This window comes from Acomys russatus, chromosome 21, assembly GCF_903995435.1.
Source record: "Acomys russatus chromosome 21, mAcoRus1.1, whole genome shotgun sequence".
Taxonomy (NCBI): domain Eukaryota; kingdom Metazoa; phylum Chordata; class Mammalia; order Rodentia; family Muridae; genus Acomys; species Acomys russatus.
Window position 1 is genome coordinate 32,443,214 of NC_067157.1, and position 21,537 is coordinate 32,464,750.

The 21,537-nt window shown below is 43.6% G+C and overlaps 1 protein-coding gene across 1 annotated transcript in view; it reads right to left on the minus strand.

Annotated features, from left to right (window-relative positions):
* Window positions 1-21,537, minus strand: part of Ahi1 (Abelson helper integration site 1) — a 127,523-nt gene that overhangs the window by 18,462 nt on the left and 87,524 nt on the right. The window contains exons 19-20 of the mRNA XM_051164304.1: window positions 10,648-10,810; window positions 7,381-7,478 (exon numbers count right to left, since the gene is read on the minus strand). Coding sequence (XP_051020261.1) covers window positions 7,381-7,478; window positions 10,648-10,810 — 261 coding nt within the window. The remainder of the gene's footprint in view (window positions 1-7,380; window positions 7,479-10,647; window positions 10,811-21,537) is intronic.

Sequence of the window (21,537 nt, forward strand, 5' to 3'; positions counted from 1 at the left end):
GGCTGCAGCACACGGGCCTCATCCTGTGGCGGCCAGAGGATTCTGGAATGCTCACAGAGAGAGAAGAGGGGAGGCAAACGTGCTGCCACAACGGTGGGGGCCGAGGTGCAGACCCAGCTCTGGTATTAGAGACAGCAAGAGCTCCTGGCCGCCTTTGCCCACGTGCCTCCATCTCTGAGGCTGTGGGGTTGCATCCGCTGTGTAGTGCGGGGAGGGTGGAGTCTGAGGGGCACAGGTCTGCCCTGGCTCTCCCGTCACATCATCCATGTTCCATGCAGTCACTCTAGGAGAGGTGCTATTTACAGACGAGCGCATGTTTTCCAACATGGTGTCCACACATTTTCGTTACAGTAGTTGTTAAGTTACTGTAACAAGTCATGGTGACATTAAGAAAAACCTCAGTCTGGGATGCATTCAGTTCTTCATGGAATTCAATAACTAGATATTTTTTAAACTATAAGCAAAAATAGCTCAAGTTTATGAATTGCCTATTATATAATAAGACAGTTCTTTCTAGATAAGAGATAAAACATTTCTGAAACTTTAAAGCAAATTCTATAGCGACACATCACTACATTTCCTCTCTCAGAATTACTAAAGTAAAAAAAATATTATTCTTTAGCAACAGGAAGGAGACAATAATTATAACTATATTTTCTTTTCTCACTTTCTCTCTCTTTTTAGGTTTTTCAAGACAAGGTTTCTCTATGTAGCACTGGCTGTCCTGGACTCACTTTGTAGACCAGGCTGGCCTTAAATTCACACTGATCGGCTCGCCTTTGCCTTCCTGAGTGCTGGGATTACAGGTGTGTGCCACTGCGCTCAGCTTATAACTGTACTTTCAATAATTTAGTGTTCCTGAATTCTATATATTTGGATACCATATCAATTACCACTGCAAAAGTATCTTTGTTGGGTATCTGACATAAAAATAAAATCATATTATTCTTATGGTTAAGAATAATTCAGATTCACCTCAGCGCAGGACCCAATTTTTTTCCTATATAAAGTGATATTAGAAAATAATGTAATACAGCACAATTGTAAGGTTCTCTAAGACTAAGAGATACAAATGAAAACTGAAGGCATCCTGTTTTTTAAGTACCTAAAGTCTTTATGAGAGGGTGACAGGCATCAGTAGCATTAAACTAAAACTCTGTGTGTGTGTGTGTCTGTGTGTGTGTGTGTGTGTGTGTGTGTGTGTGTGTGTGTAAGAATAACTATCATAGAATTATCTGATGCATTAGGGTTCTCTGTTCTTACTTTGCGCTATACATAAAATCAGATGATACTGAATATTTTATATGTTATTATATGTAACATATATAATATCTACATATGATGTACAGACTGTTTACTGGCTTAGGAACTTGCTGTTCTTAATCACACCAGCTTGTTCTTACTGACTCTGCATGCCAGGAAAACACTGAAAATAATTAAAGCACATTCTTTTTCCATGAAGATGAGCTACAATGTATATTTTAGAATTATTTTGGAAGAGCGAGGCTAGTGATTATTGTTTAATGAGCTTTTACCATACTCAAAGCATCACAAAAATTTGCTCTTTTTTCAGAAATAATTGAGCATTTCTGTGTATGCAAAAACACATCTGCAGTGTCAATGCTGAGCTACTTAGAGCAGGTGAATGGTACTTTTCAATTTTAAGTACTGTTTTTTAAATTTTAAAAAGGAAAACAAAACTGAGCATTTACTAGAAATAACATCAACAAACCTCACAAGATAATAGTCTAAAATTGCCTGAAAAAGAACATTAAGTAGCATCCTAATTTCACTAAGATCAACCAACACGAATGAAGCCATGCCTGCTCACAGGCAGAGAACACTTAGATGGACACGGAAAGCTTAACACCAACAGGATTACAAGTGTACAAGACGTATTTTTTATCCTATATTATTGTCATTTGGTAAATTTTATAAAATATAGGAATATATCACTTTTATAGTGTAACTAATTAAAAATGACTAAAACACAAATGAAAAGTAAGACCAAGTTAGAATGATTTTTTTCAAAGCTGTCATGTTTCTTTACTCTCTGATAGCACCAACGTTTCTCCCTCCCTCCCTCCCTCCCCCCCTCCCTCACTTTTATCAGATATGAATTGGCAACACATCTTGGTACCGAAGCCCTAGATGAGTCTGGAGGAAAACAGCCATCTCCACACAGGCAACTAATGCTGCTGCCAGCCACTGCCATCCCCGTGTGCCAGGTGCTCTGAAGGAACCTGGCACAAAGAGCAGGTGTGTCAGTGGGAAGAACTGGGAGGACGCACAGCTGCCAGCCACTGAAAGGCATACTTTTGCTTTTTGTTGTATAGGTTGAAAAGAAGTAAATTTAAAAAGGACAGCTACTGAGGCTTCTTTCCTTTCCTTCCCCCCCCCCCCCCCCCCCCCCCCCCCCCGCAGAAGTACAGAGGGTAAAGCTGAGTGCATTGGTATATGCATGTAGTTCCAGGCACTTCTGAGGTTGAGGTGGGAGACTCCTTCAACACAGCAGGTCATGGCCAGCCTGGGCAATAGTGAGGCCACCGTCTTGAAACAGAAACAAAACAGACACTAACACACACACACACACACACACACACACACACACACACACACACACACACACAAACACACACAATTCTTATAAATGCCACGTGAAGAAATCACAGTGAAACAATCATTAAATAGGGATGTAAAAATATCCACAGTGACACACACCTGGCTGTGGAGGCCTGTCTATTACAATTACCTATATAGTGAGGTGGCAGGGGATGGAGGGCTTGGCTTGAGAGTCTGAAGGCCACACTCACAGCCAGCAGTGTCATCTGAGTGTCATCTTTCAACTCTATGGCTCTTGATTGATTTGTTCACCCGCACAAGGAAGCAGCTGAGCTGGAGTCCCAGCCGCGGCATTCCTGGCACCAGCTCCACAGAGCTATGAATTCAGACCGCCCACAGAGCCTAATAACCTCACGTTCTTTAAAAGGCTTATCTTATATATGATGATAAGAAAAGGCCTGCAAGTGAAATTAGATCTCTGATGCATTTTTATGGTATGTTTATAAGGCAGAATCGTGATAAAAATCAAACCACATGCATTTTGACAAAGAACTACCTAAGAAATACAACTAACCAGGTGCAATGCAAACTCAGCTTTGCATTTCTCAAGGTTGGCCGTCAGCCTCAGGATGACATTTTAGTGCCTGGGGCGACATTATGTGTATCAGGGACTTCTTTTTACACTAGCACAGTCATTTCACATACTCTCTCCCTCCAGGAATCGTCATGCTGTCTAATACACACACAACAAATTCCTCAGAGGAGGAGTATGTATGTGTGCATGCGTGCGTGAGTGTGTGCGTGCATGTGTGCGTGTGTGTGTGCATGCATGTGTGCGTGCGTGTGTATGTGTGTGTGTAGCTGGGCAAGCACTCTACCTGAGTCAGATCCCTGCTCTCTGTGGACTCTGGTGTAACACATGGATGCATAGGCGACAGGTCACTTCAAATTTCCAGCCTGCCCTGAGCTCGGCCCTCTCTGTGGGGACGCCCTATCTTCTGGCCCCAATGGGTCCTTGCCTTGTGCCGGTCTGCTTTATGTATTAGTGTTGTTAGCCATCCCGGTTCTGCAGGGACTCAGTCCAAGGCTCTGTGCATGCTAGTAGGAAAGTGTTCCACAAGCAAGAACTCCGTCCTTGGCCGAGCTACTTCAGTTATATGCATATTGTTATGTCTTCTTGGGCTCTACTAGAATTAGGGTTTGGGTAGTGAGATGAGCCTGAAACAGCCTTGAAGAGCTAAGCTAGACATCTGAAGAACTACTATGCTGGGAGATGAGTGTAAAGGTTTGGAGAGCAAAACAGGAAAATCAACTATAGTCTAAACTAAGACCACAGTGTAGTGCGTCTACCTAAGAAAAAGGGTACAGGCAGTGACAGCTCTCTTAAGTAAGTGGTCTCAGGAACACAGGCACGTTAGGCTGAGGAAGGGCAAGGCCAGTTTCCTAGGAGCAGTAAAGTATAGGAAACTCTATTACCTCCTCTGGCTGACACAGAGCCATGGAGAAGTCACATGGCCTTTGTTTCGATGGTCAGGATGGTGGAAGCCGGGGACGCCAGAAAGGCTTGATCTTTCCTTGCCTTTCATACTAAATCAAGAGCCTTCTTACTGCTGCACGCTAACACTATGTCTCCCCTGCATCAGGATGCCCAGGAAACTCAGCATGGAACTGTCCTGAGTCGGTGCCCCGTGCCTTTTCAGTTACCGTGCTGAGTTTCTACGCCTCAGCACAAGGACTCTTGGAGATGGCTGGTGATGAGGAGAGAACTGTCACAAACGGGATTTGTGCTTTCTCAGGACACGAGAGAGTCTTCTGTGCCTCAACAGACACTACAGCCACAGCACCTTGACCGTGTGTGGACTTCCCAGTCTCCACATGGTGAGATCCACTTGTTATGTAAGCCACGATAACCACTGCACACTGGATACATCAGCCCTGAACTAGACAGACATTCGCCACGTGCCCACGTCTGATGTTGAAGAGCAGAGTTGAAGCAGCTTGCCGTAACTTCGCGGAGAAGGCGGCTCTCTATGTCTGCCGGCCTTCTCTTGCTTCGCCATGCTCTCCAGGCTGGTGTATCCTGCAGAAACCTCTCACTTCTTACTTCCTGCCTCGACTTTCCCAAGTTATCCCCCTCACTGGAAGGGACGCTGCTCTAAGCTGGACTCTGTTGGTATACTTGCTAGTCATGCCCCTGTCTTGTGCCGCAGGAGAAAGGTGATGAGTGTGAGCACTGTGGAGAAGCCAGCAGCACCCCCACACCCTCCTTTAGATGACATAACCACACAAATCTCTAGACACTGTCAAATGTCTCCTGGGAGGCAAAGTCCTACTAGTTGAGAAGCACTGGTCTATGCCAAGACTTATGCATCATTTTGTTTTTCTACGATAAAACAAACTCTTCCGTGTGTCCCACAATCTACTGCATCCCGATTTTGCCTCCACTGCATGCCAGTTTGTGTCTCTTCAGTACGTGGAACATAACTGGGTGCCTGGCCTTCCTCCTGTAGCTGCTTGCTCCCCCTCTGTTCCTCCATTCTTTGAGGTGAAACCTGGAGAATGGCTTCTGCTTGCTTGTCACTTTGACCCTGGTGTAAAGCTATCAGGGTGTCTTGACTACCAAACGCTCAGACAGTCCAACTGCTTGGCTAGCAGCTATGCAACCTGCAGCCTGCAGCCAAGTGTCCAAGGACAGCTACGAGGGTGGTCCAACCCAACACTGTAAACTTAATTAGAACACGAGAGATTTGTGAATGTGTGTGCATGTATGCTTGTGAGTTTTTCTTTCTTGTAACCCAGCTGCATGGCTTGTAGCAGGAACTTTGCGGATGGCAAGGTGGTGTCACAATGTCACAGTTGGACAAGCCTAGATGTGCTCTTTGCCGCACCCTCAGCTTCCAGGTCTCTTGCTCTGGTGCTTCCAGTCTTTGAGTCCTGTCATTAGTGTCCTCTGGGTCTTGCCTTTGGCTTCCTTCTCTTCTCACTCCCCCGACCTCACTCAGGGCCACCGCCCTCAGCACAAATCCTGCTTTCCAGTACAGCACACTAACTACACTAATTCTTCTTTGATCAGCTTTGGAGCTCTACTGTGAATGCTCCTACCGGGGCCTGACAGCAGCAGCGAAGTCAAACATCCCACACCAAGCCACACAGCTCTTTCTGTCCACCTTGCCTCACCTGGATGCTCTCTAATCTTCCTAGCTCACCGACTTTGTATACTGTCACTATACAGCTGTATAATAATTTGGCAACCTCCGAATTGTTCTAATGTCACTAATTAACGGAACCAATGAAAGGCCTGGCTTCCTCCGCCCTGCCTCGCTCCTGCCTCCTCTACTGCCATCTTTTGTATCTCATTTTCATGTATCCCTAACTAATGCTCTCCTGCTGGGTTTTAGCTGCCTCTATTTTAACGACCTGTGCTAACACTGTAATTACCTTTTAAACATGAAAATCTCTGTATGTCATTTCCTCTGTCACCTCCTCCAGGGGGACCCTTGTCTGGAGGATAAAGCCTCAGCAAGTTTGCGGAGTGTACAAGCAGCACACCTACACACCTACAGTCGCAGCTCCACTGCCGGGCTGCGTGCATCACAGGCAGATCCCCAGACAGGATCAGAGCACGCACACCATACTTAAGGTCTCCCTCTTTGGGAATGTTTTGTCCTAACTTCACACAGCGCTGCTTTTTATTTATTTATTTATTTTAAGATTTATTTATGTATTATGTATACAGTGCTCTGCCTGTGTGTGCACCTACAGGCCAGAGGAGGGCATCAGATCACATTATAGATGGTGTGAGCCACCATGTGGTTGGTGGGAATGGAACTCAGGACCTCTGGGAGAGCAGTCAGTGCTCTTAACCTCTGAACCATCTCTCCAGCCCCAGCGCTGCTTTTTAAATCCTAGGATCTTCAGGTCCTTGGCAACTATTCCTGGTTTTCCCAGGAGAGAATGGACGATTCTGTCCCCAGTTGTTCCCAATGCAACATGCACAGTATTTCCATTGTGGTTCCAAGAGTCTGTTGAAAGCACCTGCTCCCAAGGCCTACCCCGGCCTGGCAGAGCCCTAGGGGGCAGTGCCTTGTTACGGTAGCTTCATGTGGGGCTGATGAACATTCAACAAGAACAACTAAGTAACTACTTGTTGAATGGCTGATACATGTTCAATGACAAAACCTTTTACCATGACATTATAATGATATACGCAAGCTATATATATATTTGTTTAAAGAATATGTATGATTTTATAGTCAACAATTAAAGAGGCTTCTCAGCCTAAGGAAAGAGCTAATGTCACATAATGAACAGTCTAGTAAGCAATATCCACATGGACTCCTACCAGAAAGACGCTGACTGACATTGCTGCTGGCACAGACCTTCAAAGACAATGGCTTTTCTCTGGCTGACAGCAGCTGGGAATGTCTTCAGTTACTGTCAGGTGAAAGGAACGGTCTGAGAGAGCTAGAACGTATTTGTTCTGTGGACTCTAGCATCGCTGTGTACCTTCTAGCTAGATGCAAGGGCAGCGTGGACAGCGGCACGCCCACCGTCACAGCTCCACTGCCGGGCTGTGTGCATCACAGGCAGAGACGTGGGAGTGTAGGACTTTATCCACTCTGAGCCTCCTCGGTTTCCTTATCTGGAAAATGGCTGTAATGTCTGCTTTATATATTTCTCATTGGTGCCCAAATCAAAGGAAGTAACAATGTAAACAATGGAAGACCATAATAAGCATGAAAATTAAAGGGATATTTCATACAGATTGAGACATAGCAAAACATCACGGAGACCGAGCACGTTCCTGACAGTTCGTACCTTTTGAGAAGCCGAGAGCTTCTCTGTTTTAGTTTTCTCCTTGGGAGTTAAAGGCGGGGATCGCTCCTTTACCTCTGGAGGTGAGTCTCGATACAGGGCTGGAATGAAAAAAGGATTCATTTACTTAAACCCAGGAGCACCCTTCCACCCGGGAACAAGCTACAATGGAGAGCAGATGATTAAATGGGAGGAGGTCACACTCAGTTCTCTGTTGTGGCAGCAGGTGATGTGGCACCTACTGGTTAAGGTAGTTTGCCATCTGACCATCAGTCATGACTGGAGAGCTTTAACCACAAAGACAGCACAACCGCAGAGGGCATCGGCCAGGCACTGTGTGGTTACACGGGCGCCGATGTGCATTGCAGTCTCTCTCATTCCAGTTACCAGGGGCCTGTTGTGTGCAGGGCCAGCTGCTGGGAAGCAGCACGCGCTGCTCTCAAGGAGCTCCTGTCTGCCTAGAGCAGGCTTCTGCACCGTCCCAATGCTGCACCCTTTAATATAGTCCCTCATGTCGTGGTGTCCCCAAACCATTAAAATTATTTTGTTGCTATTTCATAACTATAATATTTCTGTGGTTGTGAGTCACAATGTACAATCTGTGTTTTCCAATGGTCTCAGGCGACCCCCAAAGGGGACAAGATCTGCACGTTGACAACCACTGGCCTTGAGGCAGTCAAGCCCCTTCAGGCGGCATCACTGGAAAAGCAGCTGCTACCGCAGGTAAAGTGATGTGGGGATGAAAGCCCGGGATGGAGCGTCAAGCTCTGAAGAACAGTAGGCCTGGGGCTAGAAGAGAGAGAATACTCATGGACTGAGGGCTGTAGCCGCTTTCATCTGGGATGATACCTTACGGAGCTACTGGATCTACACAGCGCATGAGTGTGGAAAAAGCCACATGGGAATCCTCAAGGGCTGAAATGAAAAATCTATTTTAATTAGGAATAATTTGGAATTGAGGAATTCCAGAGATGTATTTAATTGAAAGTGGACAATTAAGATTCTAAGGTATTAGTGGACATGGGTATGGGCTGGAATTTTTCTTAGGTTTCTTTACATTGTAGAGAAAAGGGTGTTGGATGTAAGAGAAACCACCCTGCTGTCTGTCCAGTAACTCACGGCAGAGCCACACTACTGTGCAACAAGAGAGCACGGTCCTCTTTTATTTGGCTGTTCTGGTTGAACAGTGGGTCGATGCTGTTCATACGTAACTCCCTTCCATTCGCTTTGCACATGTGACTTCAGATAAAGATCAAGAACAATTCCCCGGCTATACTTTGAATAGTATATGCTGCTGACACTCACGCTCCCTGTTAATGCGTAAGTCGGCAGTTGAATTTTTGTTAAAGTCAGACAACAAGTAGGATAAAAAGGAAAGAACAGAGCCTGCTGGAGTGTGAGATTCAGCTGTTATGCTCTCAGATCCTGAGGTTTCCCTCCTGTTTGCTTTCACCTACACAAGGCCCTCACAACAATCAGCGGAGAAAGAAGGCATTAATTATCCAGGGCGCAGTAAGAAATGGCAACTGCAGGGCGCTCATGACTTGAAGCAAGAGATCAATTCTGAACAAAGCATCCACCACCATGGCAGGAGGTGTCCGAGTTACCAGAGAAGGAAAATACATTTTCTTAGATTTTAACCCACTGCAGAGCCAACATCTGTGGCCTCTCAGGAGGGCAAGCCTATGGGTTTATTTCTGCAGAATGTGCTGTGGCAGACGTGTGATCTTTTCACATTGTCAAGTAAGAGTGTATTTGCTACTGTTTCCACTGCTGTCTGGGAGGGACAAACTCTAATTCTTTGTCAAATTGCAGACTTTGCTAATAGTCCCAGTTAGCAGGCAGCCACCGTGACTGAGGAGCAGCCTGCCCTCCCCTGAGCTGGCTTGGGGCAAGGCTGAGGGACCTGTGGGTGTTTCCGGCAGTCAGGTGTTGAGTGTGTGGGAGCTACCTTGTCCTAACAGCTTCCCTCCACACTGCCTTAAGCTTTCTCCACTGTGCATTTTCTTGAAGCCAAAGAACATGCCTGTAGGAGCCTTTACAAGCTATTAGTTGTTCCTTAGAGGATGAGCAAGCCAGGGACAACAGGAAACTAGCAAGTGTGTTGCAGGAGAGAGAAGTGGGCAATTTTTGCAATCCTTGGAACTTTTAAGGGGCACAGTTTGCTGAGGTAACAGCCAAGCTGAGGCCGGGAGTTACAGAAGGACACCGGCTGCAGCTCTGGGAAGGCCAGGGGGAACATTAAAGAGAAGTCACCTCATCTAGTTGTAGCCTAGCGCGGTAATCCAGGAAGACATTCTTCCTCCTTTTAATTTTTGAAAAATATTCTTTTAATCGCAAAATTCAGAACCTAAACCAGGAAGTAATAGTATTTTTGTTCAGTCATAATTTGGTTTAAATGGGGGTTCAAAGGTTAGCACAAAAATCAACTATTAGAAATAAATAATTCTTTGCAGAAACAAAAACAATACATATTCAGTGTTTCCTACTTCATTTTAAATCACCACATCAGTATCTGTGTAAGGAAGCTCAGCTGATGGCAGCTCAGTGTCCTTACTTCAAAGGGCAAGCGCTCTTGGTCCCGTCCTAGAGTGCTGGCTCTCCTAGCATGCCACCAGGCCAGCTGCCAGGGGACACATTTCTGGAGAAGCAGGGCCGCGTGCCCCTCTCTCAGGACAGTTTACGTCATGCTTAGGCTTTCTGTGTTAGCTCTGTTTTCATCTTTCAAAGCTTCACAGTAAAACTGCAGGCCTCACGAGGAATCTGCTCTCCTTTCTTTTCACTTAGTGAACCTGAGATTGAATCAGCTCCTTCACCTGTGTCAGCAGGGACCTGGCCAGAGCTAAGGTACACAAACAGGGAGCCTGGGAGCCCAGGGATTGGAGGGTCTTAAGATACTAAGAGTCACTGTGGTGAGAGAAGAGCGGACAGAAGTGTGTGAAGCCGGGGTGTGGGTGGGAGTGTGGGGGTGTGGGGGTGTGGGTGAGTGGGGGTGTGGGGGTGGGGTGGGGTGGTGATGAGAAGCAGCTGGAGGAAGTAGCCGCTGGAGGGTCCCCAGGAATGACAAGGGCAGTCGCAGACATCCCAATCTAAGAGCTGAGCTTAGCTGTCTGGCATACCAGGGCCTCAACTTTTCAGTTTCCATCGTGAGAATGAAAAGTGTTTCAAACTGGTAAACAGTGCTGGACAGACACTATGTTAAAGGGCAGAAAATGCTCAAGTCTTGGGCTTAGTTATATCATCTCAGCGTACCAGGAAGAGAGCACTTACTTTCACTAGCCACATGATTAGCAGGAAAAAAACCTTCCTGTCCCTTTCCCAAGCTGCCGTACCACCAGTCTTCATTATCTTTGAAAAACACTCGGATAATGTCTCCGCGATGGATGGTTAGTTCATCTGATCTGCTCGCTGTGTAGTCATAGAGAGCCACTACCTAAGAGAGAGATAAGAGCACCACAGCTTTATCACAACCGTGCCACAGAGAAAGCCCCAACACTCACTTCCTCTTGCAGAACAACAGCTGAAACCAAGGCAGGACTTTGGTAAGTCTGAGGCTGCCTCAAGGGTGGCTAATAGGATCGGGGTGGTGGGAACACAGCAGGAGGAGCAAGATAAAAGACTGTGGAATTGAGAAATGGTTAAGAACATTCAACACACAAAGATTAGCTTCAAAATACCAGATGTTAAGGTTTTAAAGTAAATTACTTTGAAGCAAATTAAAAAAGAAAAAAAAAACACCCAAAAAACCCCAACCCTCACACACTATTCCCTTTTTTAGAAGTGCTTTGTGGTACACCTTTAGGTCCCATTCTCTGTGCAAGCAGCTGCATCTGAAAGAAAACAAAAACAAAAACAAAAGCCAGTTTATCAGTTTTTCAAAATAAGAAAGCCCAATGGGATACCTGATCATCTAATTCTGTTACCATCACCAACTTTACTGAAGTCTCTTTTTTAGAAACTTTTCTTGAAAAACTGTTTGATACTTTTATGCCAACAACCTAACTCTTCTGACTTGCCTTCAAAAGCTGATCTTTGCTAGACACAAATTAGGAGGACTCTCTGTGAGAGTCCTCTCCTATGTCTTATAACACTGTTCGTTGTATTTGCTTTTCTTTGTAAAAAGACACAAGTCAAAAATGATGCTGTAGAGTGGCACAGACGGTTAAATCTTCTTTATAATATTTCAAAGGAGAGCTTGGTCCCCCTGACACTGCGCATGCGCGTGGGTCCCCCTGACACTGCGCATGCGCGTGAGTATGATTTCTTTCCCCTTTCTTCATGGAAACAGGGCTTCACCACGTACAGGCGACACAACTGTGCAATGAAAACATAACGTTACAGCCCTTTGCAACTAGGTTGATGGATTCTTTGACAGCTGTTTGAACCTGATGTGCGGCACTGGCAGTGCTGAACAGCACTGTTTCTAGAAGAGGCTCTTTATTTAGGCTTTGTAGAGAGGAGAGGGTAATTAGGAATTAGCTAGGTAGAGCGTGCGGGTGTGCGTCTCAGCCAAATCCTACAGCATGTTGCGTTCAGGAAAGAGGGACTCCAAGTAGTCCAATATGGTGAAGCCCAGCCCTATGAGTGGCAGCCAAAGGCAGGGAAGCTAACGTAGCTATGGTCGTTAGTCAGTGGAGGACAGTGGCGCCGCGAGGTCAGCATGCTTATTTGTGTGAGCCTCAGATCGCTGTAGTTCTTCCAAAGGAGAGCGGGGAACCCAGTCTTAAGCGTGCCTGTCATGTAGGAAGCCTCACACCAGGTTTATGTCATCGGTGGATCACTCATAATACAGAGTTCACAAAACCGATATAGTAAAGCTTGCACCAAAATTCCCACAAGGGTCCACTGATTCAAGACTCTCTTGAGAGACAGGGTTCCACGGGCCTAGCATAAGCCTGCCCACTATACTTCTACTGTACCCACCTATTCCTGGATACTTTCTTAGGATCCAAACGAGGCACATCAGATTACATGCTATTGGTTCAGTGGTCCCCAACCTTCCCCACGCTGAAACCCTCGAATACAGTTCTTCATGCTGTGGTGACCCCAAACATAAAGTTATTTTCAATGATACTTCATGACTGTAGTTTTGCTGCTGTTATGAATCTTAATGTAAGTATCTTCTATGTGATCCCACAAGGGGCCGAGACCCACAGGCTGCGACCCAGGGTTCTGGTTGCTATCACCTCACAGCTTGTTACGTACTTCTAGTTATGGACCTACTATGCTCTTCAACACGAGAGGGTGGAGCCCCTAGTTCCTAATGTGAATATATCTGCAGATATGCCTCCCCTCTTTTTCTGAGACAGGGACTCTCTGTGTAGCCTTGGCTGTCCTGGGCTCGACCTGGGCTCGATTTATAGAGCAGTCTGGCCTCGAACTCACAGTGACCCACCTGCCTCTGTTTCCCTGAGTGGGATTGAAGTGCCACCAGGCCTGGCTATGCAGATACCCTTTAAGGAGACAACTACAATTGAAGGATGTCATTTGTAAGTCATCCTGATCAACAGACTTACTATGCTTAGGAGAGGAAGAAATGCCAGAAGCACACAGGCACGCAGACTAAAAGGCTATGTGAGGAGGCCACAACAAGAGGGTGACTGCCTGCCAGGAAGAAAGGCCACAGGAGAAACAAACACTGCAAATAGCTTGACGCTGGGCTTCCAGCCTCTGGGACTGTGGAGAGCCATGCTGACTGTCTAAGCCGCCAGTCTGTGGTATTTGTATGCAGCTCTCGCAGAGGAGAGCAGCTCCACAACTCCATGGCTCCAGATAAACGCCTTGCCACCATGCTGTCCCGGAAGCACACACGAATAATGCCTCCCAAGGATCCATTTGCAGCCCTGGAGAGCTGAGGTTCTGTCTCTACACTGTCAGAGTGCTACCTCCAGAGGCAGAGACAACATATTTTTCATTACATTTCATACTGAGCATCCCTAGGAGGGCAATGCTTGATGAAATGTCAGCTGCTAATGCAGTGGTTCTCAACCTGTGGGTCATGACCACCGCGCCCCCCCCCCCCCCCCCGCCAGGGTTGAACAACCATTGTTTTACAGAGGTCACTTATGACCACCAGAAAACAGCTACTTAGAACACGATTCATAGCAGTAGCAAAGTTACAGCTATGAAGTACCTACGAAAATAATTTATGGTGGGGGGGGGGGGTCACCACAACATGGAGAGCTGTAGTAGAAGGTTGCAGCATTGGGGAGACTAAGAACCACTGCTCTTGAGCAATGAACAGTCTTTGGGGCATGCCAATATGATATTATTGACACTGAGGCAGCGTGGCTGCACAAGGAGGACCTGGTGTGCCTGCCATGCCCACACCTACATTCTGGCAGTGCACTCTGGCTATGACCCTTATACTCAAAGTCCACGACAGAAACGAGTTGCTCGGAAGGTGGTAGTATGGTATCCAGGGTTGCACGTCTATCTAAAATGTAGCCTCATAGTCTCTCCTGATAATCATAGTTTAATGGTAATCTTCTTTGGTTGAATTTGGTACTTATGAATAAATCCTGACCTTTCTATCTATACGATTACATTGTCTGTGTGTTGAAGCAAAACTGTAAAAAAAAAAAAAAAAAAAAAAAGCTGCAGGCAAAATCGCAGCAAGAGGTTTGCCCGCAGTCAACAGTATCTGGAGCCCCCTCTTGCTGCAGCGGACTCCCTATAAACAAGCTGTCTGGAGGCTCCTCAGTGTGTGTTTTCTGTAACACGACACTTGGTGCCCCACTACTTACATTTGGCATTGTGTATGCATGTCGCCTGCATGTTGCTTTCTGCAATACAATTCCATTCTTGAGCTGAAAAAGCAGTTATGAAACCTTTCTATAACAAACATTTAAAGATAAAGATATGTGCTAGTGTGCTCATGTTGGTAATGAAAGATCTCGGAAATGAAATGTTTCCTAAAATCCTCTTTGTTATATTGAATGGTCCTTGAATTTTGTTGGTGTTATCTCCTAACAGATCTAGAAACTGAAATATCATTAACTGGAAAATGCATTTGTATATCTAATCTATCTCATGTCAATGCTTTTCCTGACACACCTTAAATGTACTTTAATAATTTATATTAAATCTACACTTGGAAAAATGTCTAACAGTAGTCTATTAACAATAAAGTGCTGAATGTAGCATACAACTGATTGAATATTATACTGGAAGACAGAACATTTGTATGAGTACCTCCTGTACCACCCTCAGTGAGGACTGGATATTCCAGCAGACTTTCTTCTCTTTCTCAAAGCCACGTCAAACACATCTGCTTGTCTGTTATGTTATGTTACCCAAGATGGGCTCAAATGATCCTCCTGCCTCAGTGTCCCTAATGGTGGGACTACACTGGGTTAGGCTGCTCAAGTGTTCTGCCTGACTCTTTCTCCCTGTTCCTTCCTGATTTGGAGGGCTGGGTGGTGCTGGGGACCAAACACAGGGTCATACATTGGCTTGGCGTATGTTCTACCACTGAGCTACATCTCTAGCCACAGGTTTTTCTGAGACAGAGTTTTACTATAGATCCCACGTTGGCCTCAAACTCATGTTCCTATTGTCTCAACCTCCCGGACCCCTGTATTCTAGCTGTGCATGACTCCAACTGGGGCTTTAGCTTTGCTTATTGATGCACAAATTTTTCAGTCTTGTTCTTTTTTATGTGAATGAGTGTTTTGCCTGTATGCATGCTTATGTACTATGCTCATTTGTCTGGTATTTGTGAAGGCCAGAGGACAGTGTCAGATCCCCTGGAACTAGAGTTACAGACAGTTGTGAGCTCCCACGTGGGTGCTGGGAACGGAACCTAGGTCCTCTGCAAGGTCATCCAGTGCTCTTAACCACGGAGCCATCTCTCCAGCCCACATTTTCAGTTTTAATAGTATGACCCACTGGGTACTATTCTGTATTTTTAAAAACTTAGCAGAGTTATTATAATATGTAGGTAGAGTATTCTTTGTAATATATTCCAAGAAATTAAGCATTACTAAAGCTGTCCCTGAAGGACTGAATCTCAGTGACCATTGCAGGAACACTGAGCAATCAAGTTCAGCAATCCACTGCGAGTCAATATTCATGACGCCCTCAGGCACTTAGCAAGCCAGGTTACATCCTCCTACATCCTCCTGAATCAGGCCTTCAGCTGGCTTCATAATCATCAGAGAATTTTATCTGCCAGCCTAAACCAAGTATGCCCCTGTGCTCTACCACCTTCTCTGTACCCTGTGCTCTACCACCTTCTCTGCGCCCCGTGCTCTACCACCTTCTCTGCGCCCCGTGCTCTACCACCTTCTCTGCGCCCCGTGCTCTACCACCTTCTCTGCACCCCGTGCTCTACCACCTTCTCTGCACCCCGTGCTCTACCACCTTCTCTGTGTCCTGTGCTCTACCACCTTCTCTGAGCCCTGTGCTCTACCACCTTCTCTGCGCCCCGTGCTCTACCACCTTCTCTGTGCCCCGTGCTCTACCACCTTCTCTGCGCCCTGTGCTCTACCACCTTCTCTGTACCCTGTGCTCTATCACCTTCTCTGTACCCTGTGCTCTACCATCTTCTCTGTGCCCTGAGTTCTACCACCTTCTCTGTGCCCTGAGTTCTACCACCTTCTCTGTGTAGGCTTTCTCCTTAATTTACTTGATCTCACATGTCCTTTCAGAACTGTGAGAATACATTTTGTGTATTTTAATTACCAACTCTGCAGTTACAACTCCCCCGGGGAACTATAAAATGTGCATTTTGCTTTGCAAACGAGCTGGTTTTTCCTGTATCCTTTTAATGTGAGTTGGACATTGCTGTGCCCTGCAGTGACCTAAGGTCGTCTTGACCCTTTCCATGATCGCCTTTAAGTTGTCGGAATAATTTAATAGACAACGTTAGGTCTGAATTAGCCTCAGTGCCAAGACACAACACTGTTGCTGATTCCATCCATGCCTTCCTACTATTACTATAAAAAATGTGAAATTTCCCATGCTGCTGTGGACTGGCGACTCTCTGATGGTCCTTCATCCTGTGTATGGACGGGAGGTCATTAAGCTAACACAGGGGCTTATGATGGCTACTGGCAGGTTATTACCAATTAGGTAGTACAAGATGAAATTTAAAGTAGTTTTTAGTATTTATCTTAAAATTAAACAAACTTTAAGAACGTTGTTTCTAATACTAATTAAGGAATATTGTGTCTTTGTTACTAAAACAGAACCAAAAGGATAAAATATACTAAAAGAAAGTGTATTGATAAATCCTGCACTGTATAGAAACCTATTATTAAGTGTTACATGACCACTTTTCACCTAGTCAACCAGGATTTTGTTTTACTTCATAAGAGGAATGGAGAAATACATACCCATCCCTAGTACAGTAAGCAAAGTCAGCCCTCTAGTTATATATATGAACACCACATAAGCGAACCCTGAGAATATTTGTAAAAGTAATCAAGGACCTGCTATTTTTAACTAATCTTATGTAGATAATAACAGATAAAGAATTGGAGATAAAGAGAGCAAATAACTGCCCAAAGTATATTGTCTTGTACTAGACAAAAGCGCTGTTGCTCTCACTGTAGGTAAAGACTGATGTTCTATAAAAATAAAATGACCAACTAATCAGTAAGATGAAGGTAATTACAAGCATGTACGTACTGCACGTGGCCCCAGGACATCCAAGACAGCACTATCGGGATGAAAAATGACACAGGGGACTCAACAACCCCAGTCGGAAACCTGCACTCAAGTCCCAGCATCCTCCTGGATAGAATCCAGGGAGGGTCAACTTGGAAATGGAAGACTGAATCAACATTCCAGGCTAACTAAATGTGATGATGGTTCTAACATACTCTACATCATAAAAGCAGTCTATATGTCTTTAAGTGTACATGTGAAACTCTGGAACAGACAATGTGTCAGACTGTAAACTACATCTTCCTAACGATATACAACCTAAAACCCAAACTCATACAAGGAGTTCTAGAACTCTCATGAACTGAAAGTAGAAATCAGTTACAAGGTAAAATTAGGAAAAATCCACAATTATGTGAAAATTAAATAACATATTTCAAATAGCCACTCAATCAAAGAAGACAGCATAGGATAAATTTAAACAAATAAATGAAAAATAATCAGTAACAAGTGAGGGTGCATAGACATTAAAATCCTTATTCATGTCTGCTAGGATTTAACAATGACTCAAGTATTTTGGAAATAATTTTGCCACTTCCTTAAAATATTACACATAGACTTACCACGTTAACATTACAACAATTCTCCTAAATTTCTTTTCCTTTCTAGGAGGGAACACATATGTGCGAGTGTGAGTGTGAGGGCGTGCATATCAGAGGTTAATGCCAGGTGTGTTTCTTGATGGCTTTCCACCTTATATACCGAGGCAGGAGCTCTCACCTGAACCTACAACTCAATGACTTGGTCGGCTAGCTAGCCTGTCTTCTCCAGGGTTTCTGCCTCTGGAGTGCTGGGATTAAAGATGGGTCACTACGCCTGTCTGTCATTCACACAGGTGCTGAGGATTTGAACTCTGATTCTCAGGCTTGCAACGCAAATACTTTATTAACCTACAGAGCCATGTTTCATTCCTGTTCTTAAATTTCATAAAAACTGAAGACTAGCTAGGCGTGGTGGCGCACGTCTTTAATCCCAGCACTTGGGAGGCAGAGGCAGGTGGATCACTGTGAGTTCTAGGACAGCCTGGTCTACAAAGCAAGTCCAGGAAAGCCAAGGCTACACAGAGAAACCCTGTCTTGAAAAACAACAACAACAACAAACTACCAAAAAACTTCCAGCGCCTCCCTAAAAATAATTGAAGGCTATGTTTGAACTACTGTATGTTCAGCATTACTATACTGTATACTGTATAATATACTATATACGGATATGTGTGTGTATATATGCAGCGTAAGACACTATACTGTATAATATACTATATACGGATATGTGTGTGTATATATATGCAGCGTAAGACACTATACTGTATAATATACTATATACGGATATGTGTGTGTGTGTATATATGCAGCGTAAGACACTATACTGTATAATATACTATATACTGATATGTGTGTATATATATGCAGCGTAAGACATTATACTGTATAATATACTATATACGGATATGTGTGTGTGTATATATGCAGCGTAAGACACTATACTGTATAATATACTATATACGGATATGTGTGTGTGTGTATATATGCAGCGTAAGACACTATACTGTATAATATACTATATACTGATATGTGTGTATATATATGCAGCGTAAGACATTATACTGTATAATATACTATATACGGATATGTGTGTGTATATATATATGCAGCGTAAGACACTATACTGTATAATATACTATATACGGATATGTGTGTGTGTATATATGCAGCGTAAGACACTATACTGTATAATATACTATATACGGATATGTGTGTGTGTATATATATGCAGCGTAAGACACTATACTGTATAATATACTATATACGGATATGTGTGTGTATATATGCAGCGTAAGACATTATACTGTATAATATACTATATACGGATATGTGTGTGTATATATGCAGCGTAAGACACTATACTGTATAATATACTATATACGGATATGTGTGTGTATATATGCAGCGTAAGACACTATACTGTATAATATACTATATACGGATATGTGTGTGTGTATATATGCAGCGTAAGACACTATACTGTATAATATACTATATACGGATATGTGTGTGTGTATATATATGCAGCGTAAGACACTATACTGTATAATATACTATATACGGATATGTGTGTGTGTATATATATGCAGCGTAAGACACTATACTGTATAATATACTATATACGGATATGTGTGTGTGTATATATATGCAGCGTAAGACACTATACTGTATAATATACTATATACGGATATGTGTGTGTATATATGCAGCGTAAGACACTATACTGTATAATATACTATATACGGATATGTGTGTGTGTATATATGCAGCGTAAGACACTATACTGTATAATATACTATATACGGATATGTGTGTGTGTGTATATATGCAGCGTAAGACACTATACTGTATAATATACTATATACGGATATGTGTGTGTGTATGTATATGCAGCGTAAGACACTATACTGTATAATATACTATATACGGATATGTGTGTGTATATATGCAGCGTAAGACACTATACTGTATAATATACTATATACGGATATGTGTGTGTGTATATATATGCAGCGTAAGACACTATACTGTATAATATACTATATACGGATATGTGTGTGTGTATATATATGCAGCGTAAGACACTATACTGTATAATATACTATATACGGATATGTGTGTGTGTATATATATGCAGCGTAAGACACTATACTGTATAATATACTATATACGGATATGTGTGTGTATGTATATGCAGCGTAAGACACTATACTGTATAATATACTATATACGGATATGTGTGTGTGTATATATATGCAGCGTAAGACATTATACTGTATAATATACTATATACGGATATGTGTGTGTGTATATATATGCAGCGTAAGACATTATACTGTATAATATACTATATACGGATATGTGTGTGTGTATATATATGCAGCGTAAGACACTATACTGTATAATATACTATATACGGATATGTGTGTGTATATATGCAGCGTAAGACACTATACTGTATAATATACTATATACGGATATGTGTGTGTATATATGCAGCGTAAGACACTATACTGTATAATATACTATATACGGATATGTGTGTGTGTATATATATGCAGCGTAAGACACTATACTGTATAATATACTATATACTGATATGTGTGTGTATATATGCAGCGTAAGACACTATACTGTATAATATACTATATACGGATATGTGTGTGTATATATATATGCAGCGTAAGACACTATACTGTATAATAGCTTGAATGCAGTAGCAACTCAACCAATGCCCACCGTGGATTATTAGATAAAATGTAAAATACCAAAATAATACAATACTCTTTGGCGATAGGAAGGATACATTCCTATGCATTATGATATATTCTACAGGGTTGAACCTTGAAAACATTTAGTAAGTCAGACACAAGAGGCTACAGAAAAGATGTGCACACACACACACCCACACACACATGTATGCACGCGCATACACACAAGTAAATATAATAAGAGGCTAAATTTTATGCAATGGGAAGCATATTAAAATGAAGCTGTTATAAAAATTATAACTGAAATAATTGTTGTGGAAGGTAAAGTTGATTATGATAAGCAAAGCAACACTACAGGTAAAACTACAAAAATGATGGGTTGGACAGATTGCTTAATGTTAAGAACACTGGCTGCTCTTCCAGAGTTGCTGGGTTCAATTCTCAGCAGCCACACAGTGGCTCATGATCACCTATAATGGCATCCGATTCCCTCTTCTAGTGTTCATGAAGACTGGGCAGCCATCTACATAAAATAAATAAATACATCTTGAAAAAAAATCACATAAGCGAAGACCTGGCTTTCTATGTCAGAGAGGAGACTCCTGATTGTGGCCATGACAGCAGACGTGAGAGGCCGGATTGTAGAAATACAGGGGGCAGAGAAGGCGACATGGATGGGACCCCAGGGAAGTACAAGAGTCCAGCAATCAGCAAGAGCTTCTCCGTAGGAGCCAATGGGCTGGTAGCATTGTCACAGAAAATTAGAGCGAATGGAAGGCCCTGGAGAAGACAGGAATATTGAGCAATACTTATTTTTAGTTTAGTTTTTTTTTTTTTTGGTAGGTTCTCAAATGACAACACCCTAAATATTGATTATAAAGATTTTTTTTGAGTAGAATGGAAAAATTAATTAACATCTGAATACCAGCCAGAGGACCATTCATGCTTAGGTGTTAGATGCAACCGCTTTACTGAGCTTTCAAAATAGGTCTCCAGGAAGAGTGCGAGAAGGGCCAAGCCTCCCTCTCACCAGTGACACTCATAACCAGCTCCTCATCCCTCCACTCCCGTCTGCCACACAGCTGCCTGTGGGTAGCAGGCTTGCAGGCAGCAGGTGCCTGTAATTTCCTTTCTCAAGGTCACAGGTGACTGTGCCTGTGCACTAGAAAAACCGCAGCTTCTGGGCCTCGTTCTCCCCACCAAACCCCAAGATCCCCTTCTCACATCCAGATCGCTCT